General features: G+C 45.5%; 2 protein-coding genes across 3 annotated transcripts; one reads left to right on the top strand and one right to left on the bottom strand.

Moving 5' to 3' along the window:
- Window positions 1-938: 938 nt before the first annotated feature.
- Window positions 939-2,000, bottom strand: LOC114706383 (ubiquitin-conjugating enzyme E2 R2-like). Its single transcript, XM_037201040.1, is given in 1 exon segment — window positions 939-2,000. A coding segment is annotated over 1 exon segment (717 nt). The 3' UTR covers window positions 939-1,283.
- Window positions 2,001-2,295: 295 nt separating this feature from the next.
- Window positions 2,296-8,199, top strand: LOC114706381 (T-cell-specific guanine nucleotide triphosphate-binding protein 2-like). Of its 2 annotated transcripts, none has more exons than XM_028888763.2 (2): window positions 2,296-3,039; window positions 6,512-8,199. In XM_028888763.2, the coding sequence occupies exon 2, from the start codon at window positions 6,530-6,532 to the stop codon at window positions 7,772-7,774; it is 1,245 nt and encodes a 414-aa protein (XP_028744596.1). In that variant the 5' UTR covers window positions 2,296-3,039; window positions 6,512-6,529; the 3' UTR covers window positions 7,775-8,199. The 2 variants fall into 2 exon arrangements, with proteins under 2 accessions (XP_028744596.1, XP_037057321.1); XM_037201426.1 differs by lacking the exon at window positions 2,296-3,039 and adding an exon at window positions 4,379-4,482.
- The last annotated feature ends 793 nt before the right edge of the window (window positions 8,200-8,992 follow it).

Raw genomic sequence — 8,992 nt, 5'->3', positions numbered from 1 at the left:
TGCCTACTGGAAATGCCTGCAGTCAACTGGGGCCCCGCCCAAACAGAGGCCCCGGGAAGCGCCATGGCCAAAGCACACTGAGAAGAGAAAAACCTCCAGATCATATCCAAGTCACACACAGCCACCACGATCACTACCAGTATAAGCAGCTCAATGAAAACCAAAATCTTAACACATGCACCTAGGATTAATACTGAATAATTCAAAGTGGCTACTTAAATAAAAAAACAAAACTTCATGTGAGAGTATCTGAGATGTTTCCGCTCCCAACAGTGGCCACTCGTACTTTTCACTCCCCATCAGCAGCATCAACCAAACTGGTATAATTTTATAATTTTTAATTCTTTGTTTTCACAACTAAAAATCCACACACACTAACCTCCACTTCCCCCCGCCCCCACCTGCCCCCTCGTTGGTAGAAAAAAAGTTACCCTACCTTTAAAATAAATAGCAACCAAGTGCTCAGTTCTATGTAAAGTATGAATATTTATTTCAGGCTTTAGATCCCAATCGATTCCAAAAAACAAAATCTGATTTCTCTCCTCAGAGTAGCTGTAGCCTCCGTGTTGGGACGATGTCACAGAGGCAGAAGCAGCACATTTCATCAGGCTTAGCAAGAATAAGTCCCTGATGCCCACCGCATCCCAGCCTTAGGAAGGGAAAGAAACAAAATTCACCACCACGGGGCTGAACAAATGCACACGCACTAATGGAAAGGAGCAGCTAAACCTTGGCAAATTGGCTTTTTTTTTTTTTTGAAGTTTGTTTTGTGGGGTTTTTTTTTGGGGGGGGTTGTTTGCTTGTTTGTTTTTTAGGTTTTTTTTGTTGTTGTTTTGTGTTTTTTCCCCCATTTTCTTTTGCTACCCAATAGATGCAGCACTTGTGGACTCCCAGTGGTCCCCAGCTTTAAACACATTAATGTCTTAAACAGACTAATCTTCGAGAATCTAAAAACAGACAAACGTGTTTTGCTGTGAACATTCTGCAGAGATGAAGTGAGGTGGGAGTTTGAAGGGTGGTGGCTGTTTTTGTTTTTTAAAAAGAATCAATACAGTGATGAGAGGGTCAAGAACGCAAGAATTCAGACATTCCGTGGAGGGCACTTTCTCTCCAGTAAGGTCCATAAAAAGGAGCAAACTGAGATCTGCAGGGGAGTCAGCAGGAGCTGTGTGTTTCCCCACCCCATGAGTAAGTTTTTGCTGAAGGGCCACCATAGATCCCCACTTGCTCCCCTCCCTTTGGCCTGAGACGTCAGGGCAGTACAGGGGCACTGAAGGAACATGTCACGACTCCTCATTCCCAGAATCATCATCATCATAACAGTCGGCATCTTCTTCCTCCTCGTCTTCATCATCGATGTCGTCGTCATACAAGTCGTCATAGAGCAAATCTGAGCTGTTGTCATTGGAAGGCACTTTACTTTTGATGCAGTACTCTGCCAGGGTTGTGGGGACCTTCACTCCATCCTTTTCTGCTTCAGCCTTAGTGGCCGAGACCTGTTTCCTAATGATCTCGGCGTACTCCTTGTCTTTTCCTTTACTGTCTCTCCATTTCCTGAACATAACTGAGGCGTCCATGTTGGCTGGAGAAAAGGTGTTGGGCTCATTAAGCAGTGAGATTATACTTAACAGGATAGTCCTCACATTCTGAGTAGGATTCCACCTTTCAGAGGGCAGTTCTCCACTCTGTGGGTCATCTACAGGCGGATGAAGAATTGAAATGCATACATCTCCATTCTCATAAATGTTGGGGTGCCACATTTTGGTCAAGAATCTGAAGGTAGGTGGTGAATATGGGTAGTCAATAGGAAATTTAATATGTGCCTTGAAGTAGCCGCCTTCGTAGAGGGTGTTAGGGGGTCCGAAGTTGGCCACCTCCCAGTTGTAGAGGTCGGACTCATCCACCAGGGTGATCCGGAAGTCCTCCACCGGTTCCTCCTGCAGGGATTTCAGCTCAAGCATCAAGGCTTTTTGCGTGCTGGTCATCTACTGCTGGGCCATCGCGGCGGCGGCAGCGGCGGCCTTGCGGGGCCGCGGCCCCAGGCCTCGCGCACCGGCCGGGCTGGACCAGGCCCCTCCCCTCGGCTTGCCCTCGGACACGCCTGGCGGGGCCTGATGGATCAGGCCCCAGACGCCCTGGCCCGCCGGGCCCTCACCTCGACGCGGCCGGCCCGGGTCCTCCTCACTCTCCGGCCGGGGGCGGGCCTGAGGGAGTTGGGGAAATCTGCTCCGGGACCCGGGCCTCCCCCCCCCAGGGGGCCTCTACTTGCGGGGGGGGGGGGGGGGAGTGGAGGTGGAAGCGAAGGAAGGCGGCGGAGGGCAGGCGATGGTGAAGACAGGGGGACCGGGCTGGGCCGGGAGCGCCTTGCGCGCCGTGCGATGGGGTCTTGGGACGGTCCTGATCTCTTTTTAATTAAAAGCCTCTAATTTATTAAAACCAAACCTTAAGACAGACCAGTAAATCTCTAAATGACACAGGACCCACAAAAAAAAGGATAGCTTGTCCACAGAGAGGCGTTAACACCTGAGTTAGCATTCGTAAGTGGGGAAATCATGGGGTCAGACCCAGAGTCTCTGCCATGAACTGTGCTTCAGACTTAAGGCCAACCTCAAACAGCTTAACCCATCTGTGACCTTCTCTAAAGGACCTCCCTATTGTTTCAAGAAAAACAGCCATTTCTAGGAATAGAAACTAAAACCAACTCTGACTGCCGCCCTTCCGTGGGTGGTTTGGATAAAAAGAGCTCAGATGCAGCCAGAAAATTATAGACAGCAGGGGCTGTGTGTGGACCAGGACCGATAAAGTAACTTGGGGAAGATCAGGCTGTCCATCCCAAGTGCTCCTCCTTTCTTTATGCAATTCTTCCTAGGACATCAGAACTCCACAACTCACTTCCTTTCTTCCTGAACATCCTGAGTCTGAATTCCAGTTCTAGATCATTCTGAGGGAACTGCCCTTGCTGGAGTGCAAAGACCTTCCCTGAGAGGAGAGCCTTCAGAGAGGAGCCATTACCATCAGGTCAAGGTCACCACTGCTGAGGTAAGTGAATGGTTTCTAAGTTCAGCTTGGCCAATAACCCTACATGTGTGGTAACATGAAGAGTGGAACACTGAGCCAGGAGGTGGTGGTGCACGCCTTTAATTCCTGCACTCGAGAGGCAGAGATGGGGGGATCTCTGTGAGTTCGAGGCCAGCCTGGTCTACAAGTGAGTTCTAGGGTAGCCAGGAATGTTATACAGAGAAAACTTTCTTGAAAAAACAAAAAAAAGAAAAGAGAGGAGCACTAAACTGGGACAGGAGAGCTTGGGGATTTCTACTGAGGGAGCATTCACAGTAGCATCCTTCTGGAGCCATCTTTTGTGCCAGAGAATTCCGAAGCAGAGAAGCAATAGCCCTTCCATCCACCTGCTCGTCCTGGGCTTTGCTGGTCTTCTGAAGTAGTCAAGTTTGGAGACAGACAGCAGACTGGGCTACCCAGATGCTCCTAGAGTCAATGCTGTAAGCTCATCATTTACTCCATGGAGATAAAATCCCAGATCAACAACAACCACAGACAGTCTCTGGAGAATCAGGTTGAGCCCTCTGGCTTTGAGAGATTCCGTTGCAGTTTTAGTCTGATGGGTCCACCTTTGTAGTTCTTCCTGTTTCTCTCTTGCAGTTTGCAAAACACTTTGCTCTGTATGTTTTCAGGGTTTTGACTGTAATGACTTCAAGAGTTTCTTTTTCTGCTCTCTGTATCTGGAGCTCTAAAAGCCTCTTGTATCTATCTGGATGTGCTTTTATGTCCCTAAATTTGGGGACTTTTTGCTAGAATTGATTGAGAATGTTTTCTATGCTGTTGGAATTGAGATCTTCTCCTTCTAAGCCCATATGTTTCATGGTGTTCCAAAGGTCACATGTGGTCTGTTCATAGGTTTTTCAATTTTTATGATTATCGCTGATCAAGTCTTCCAATTACTGTGAATTGTCTTCAACTCCTGATATTCTCTCCCCCATATGGTCCACTCTGTTGGTAAGCCTTTCCTCTGAGCATTTGATTTAATGTGTTTTTAATCTCTAGCCTCATTTAAGTCGAGACTTTCTTCAGTATTTCTCTTTATTGAATTACATTTTCATACCCTGTATTGACTCCTGTCTTTCATTCAGCAGATTGCTTGAATTCTCTTTCTTGGATCACATTTACATCATCCTTTTGAATTCCTTGTCTGGAACTTTATCTAAGTCATTCTCATGAAGGCTGTTACTCTGGGGTTTGTATGTTTTAGAGGAGATGAGCTGTCTTGGTTTTTCATATAACCAAGTTTTTGTATTTGAATTTACTTAGATCAGTGGTTGGATTTTCTTTTGAATATATTTACTGACTACTTATTTTCTAATAGGAAGCATTTGGGTGGGCTTTGAAGACTCTGATACATGAGGTGGGCAGCAGGGGTCAGGTGAATGTGGATGTCTGAGACTCAGAAGTGAATGCTGACCTCCCTGGGTGAGTTGGTGGGTAGACAGCCTACAACTCTGACAGACCAGGCAGTGGGGGGGGGGGGGGGTGAAGAGGTCTGGCAGGCACTGGAGGTTGGGGATCTGTAGTCTCTGAGGCACAGGGAATCACCTCATGGGGTGGGGAGTGGGTAGACAGGAAGGATAACAGGCTATCAGAACTAGTATGTAAGTGCTGATCCACTTACCTGTGGGTATAAAGATAAGTATTTAGAAAGCAGATAGGAATTATACTGGGAGAGGAAAAGCCATAGTAGATTCTCCTCTGAGATCTATGAGCTCACTAGCAACAGGTGGTTGGTTAGGTTTTCAGTCACCAGGCATGTTTTCTTCTTGTTCAGTCAGCCTAAAGTCCAATTAGAGAGCTGTAGGGAACCGCCAACACATAAATGTCACCACTGCACCCTGCACCTTTAGAGATATCTCAATGTGATGATCATCATTATGGCTCACAGGTGTCACAGCTCGGGGGGGGGGGCGGGTATTGAATGTTTTCCTCCCTTGGCAACTTGCACAGCACCTCCTGATACAATGGAAGCTAGTCTTTGGGGAGGAGACTTTGGCACAGATACAGCTTGATTTCTCTCAGTCCTATATCTGAAGTGTATGGTGTCTTCAGCAAAAGGGCCTTTTGAACTTCTAGGGCTCAAGCAAGGGCAACAACAGTAGCCTGTGTTGTTTGGGGAGTGTCATGGACTCCCCTGACCCACAATTCAAGAGAAGTTTCTCATTCCTGACAGTTAAGTTTCTGTTACTCTATGGCTCAGAGGGGAGGCATTATCAACCAAGTGGAATGACTTCATTTTAAGTATATAAATATACATATACCTACATAGATAGATAGATAGATATCTACACGCACATATATATGTGTGTGTCAGTATATATGCATATATGTATATGTATATATATACATATATGTATATATGTATATATATACATATATATATATAAAATGATTCCGAATGTAGTCTTCTATACTTTTGTTTTAACTCTTTCTCCAAGTTAATTCTGATGTTTTCTTTTTTTAAAGATTTTATTTATTTATTATGCATACAGGGTTCTGTGAGCATGGATGCCTACATGCCAGAAGATGGCACCAGATTTCATTATAGATTGTTGTGAGTCACAGTGTGGTTGCTAGGAATTGAACTCAGGATCCCTGGAAGGACAGCCAGTGCTCTTAACCTCTGAGCCATCTCTCCGGATGTTTTCTGGAGTATCTGAGAGACTGTGGCTTTGAGAAATGTTATAACCTTAAAAATCTAGGCAGCATTTTGCAGGTCGCTTGTCAGAGATCACCCAGGATGTCACTGTCAGGGTCTGGTGTGGAAGCTCTGGTTCTTACTTTGTCTTGATTTCTGACCTAATAACCCCTAGAGAACACAATGCAGGGACATACACAACTAAGCAACTGAACACCAAGAAGCAGGGGTCACTCATTTAAGAGTCTGCTTCCATGGAGCCAATGGCCGACCTGTGCTAAGAGAAGAAAGGGGACTTACAGTTAGTTGGACATCTCTTTTCAATTCAGTCGTTTCCATCCCTCATCCAGTGTCATTTACTCATTATACAATAACCATGGAAAGAGACCAGAGGCCTTGAGGACCTACAGACAATTTAGTGAAGTGTTCTTATAAGGTTGAGGACCCTGCCAGGAGAAGTGTTGCTTCTTTAACGTTCTTTTAGGTCGACACCATGCATAGGTGTCATTTGAATAAAAATAAAGGAATTTAAAAAAACTTCAAACTGATAATAAAGGTTGCAATGGGTAATTTCACAGTGTAAGTGGAAGTTAGACCAAGAAGTGCAAGGAAATTCCTAGGAGGAAATGAAGCCTGAGAAGGAGGCCTCTTTATATCCAGGTCAGCAAGGAAGCAGCAGCCAAGAGAAGAGGAAAAAGGCAACACTGGATCTGATGTGGGACAGGGTCAGGGTCCTGCTTTACTGTGCGGGCAAACACCAAGGCTTTTCCTGCTTTAATTAATCACAATTTCTCTCCTCTCTGATACCTTCAGCTTCTACTGGACAGAGCCATGGCCTGGGCCGCTAGCTTTGATGAATTCTTTAAGAATTTTAAGAGAGAAAGCAAACTCCTCTCTGAGGAAACCACCACCTTGATTAAATTCCACATTGAGGAAAATGACCTCCAGGAAGCACTGTCTGTAATCGACAGTGCACTGAGAGACATCGAGAATGCCACCCTGAACATTGCTGTGACAGGGGAGACAGGGACAGGGAAGTCCACGTTCATCAATGCCCTCAGGGGGGTGGGGCAGGAAGAAGAAGGTGCAGCTGCCACTGGGGTGACAGAGACAACCATGGAGAGAAAGCAGTATGACCACCCCAAGTTTCCCCAGGTGAAAATATGGGACCTGCCTGGCATTGGGTCCACTAACTTCCCACCACAAAGTTACTTAACAGAAATGAAGTTTTCTGAGTATGACTTCTTCATTATCGTCTCTGCTACACGCTTCAAAGAAAATGATGCACAACTAGCCAAAGCCATCAAAGAGATGAAGATGAATTTCTACTTTGTCCGAACCAAGACAGATAATGACTTATATAATGAGCAGAAGAGTAAACCTAAATCTTTCAATAAGGAGAAAGTCATGATGAACATCCGAGAAGACTGTTCAAGGCATCTCCAGGACATTCTCTCCAGTGAGCCTCCAGTCTTCTTGGTCTCTAACTTGGATAGGTCTGGCTATGACTTCCCAGAGCTGGAAATGAAACTCCTAAGGGAGCTCCCAGCCCATAAGCGCCACATCTTCATGCTGTCCTTGCACAGTGTTACTGAGGCCGCCATTAACCTCAAGAGAGATTCCTTGAAGCAGAAAGTCCGGCTGGAGGCCATTAAGGCTGGAGTATTGGCTACCATTCCACTTGGTGGCATGATCAGGGATGATATTGAGAATCTGGATGAAACATTCAACCTCTACAGGTCTTACTTTGGGCTGGATGATGCCTCATTGGAAAAGATTGCTGAAGATTTTGACATGTCTGTGAATGAATTCAAGGTGCACCTTCGGTTTCCCCATTTGTTTACAGAAGACAATGATGTGCCCTTAGGAGACAGATTAGCAAAATATATCAAACACATTTCCTCTGTTACTGGTGGACCAGTTGCTACCTGCATTTACTACAGAAAGACTTACTATTTGCAGAATCTTTTTCTGGATACTGCTGCAAATGATGCTATTGCTCTTCTTAATAAGGAAGCTCTTTTTGAAAAGAAGGTGGGAACATATATATCTAAGCCCCCTGATTACTGGGAATGATGGGAAAATGAGGCACAAGCTCCAACCAGTATTTACTTTTGGCCTTGCTTTGGACACTGACTCATAACCTACTCCAGAGTAACAAACCTTCTCTGTGGCGCACCAGAGCATTCATCCTTTTCCTCTTCTGGAGCCAGAAGCTCACTGTTGTAGTGTAGCCATTGCAACCTTGATCTGGAAGTTCCAACTCCCGCTGAGGCTTCGGTAACTGTCACGCCTACAAGGTAGGGCCAAGAGAGGACCCTGAAGACCCAAGATCCGGATGCACTGTCTCTCTTGGTTCCTGGACCCTGAACGCTGGAGGTAGGCTGAGCAGAGTTCTCCAGAGAACACCGCTGGACTGCGACACCCCTTTCCCACACACTGCAATCTACCTATCCCTTCTCTTGTAAGTTACGCCACTAAATAAACCTCCTTTTTAACTACGTGGAGTGGCCTTAATTTCACCAATACACTGTGTCAAGTGTTCAATGGTGTTGTAGCAGTAGAAGAAGAATCATCAACACTGTGTGAATGCATGAGAAAACCTCATTTCCATTAAAATTGTACATAAATAACACATAATAATATGGATTTGATATGCAATTCTGTTATAAAATGAATCCTAGATCTTTAGCCGCTGTGAAAGTCTTCACACACTTCTGTATTTTCACATTGCTTTGAGGGGTTTTTGAAACAGCAGCATCTGGTGCCCAACATTTATAGACAAGCACACCTCCTTAAGAGGAGTGATTCCCCACACACAACAGGCACACAACAGGTGGGGACCATGACCATTAGCCAAGTTCCATCACAGAGTAGTTTGGTTAAAAAAAAATAGAAGAGTAAACATACCTATAGATCCCCTTGGTCCATACAAATAAAGAAATTTATTTCATGCTCTTCAATGCAAATCTGAATGAACTGGAAATTCACACTATGTGAATGGCAACTGAAACTCTTCACTTGACCTAGTGGCATTAGGAGCTGTGATATGACACCTAGTATACCCTTTTGTCCAATCAGCCTTACCCAGAAATGTTCATTGTAATCAGCCATTGGTCCAGGTCAAGGCCTCTGGCAAACCATGATCACGACACCCCAACAGTAACTCCCCTTGGCTATCCTGCTGTTGCCCCAAGACCTGAAGATTCTGTGGCTACTGTTCAGCAGGACCAGTCCCTTCACATGCGCCAGCGGGTCACAGATGGGGTAGATGTTAGGGTGGGCCAACATAAG

This window comes from Peromyscus leucopus, chromosome 8b, assembly GCF_004664715.2.
Source record: "Peromyscus leucopus breed LL Stock chromosome 8b, UCI_PerLeu_2.1, whole genome shotgun sequence".
Lineage (NCBI taxonomy): Eukaryota > Metazoa > Chordata > Mammalia > Rodentia > Cricetidae > Peromyscus > Peromyscus leucopus.
This window is presented reverse-complemented; position numbering and strand designations above follow the sequence as displayed.

Coding starts and splice junctions, on each gene's coding strand:
- LOC114706381 (XM_028888763.2), top strand. CDS start 6,530: ATGGCCTGGGCCGCTAGCTTTGATGAATTCTTTAAGAATTTTAAGAGA.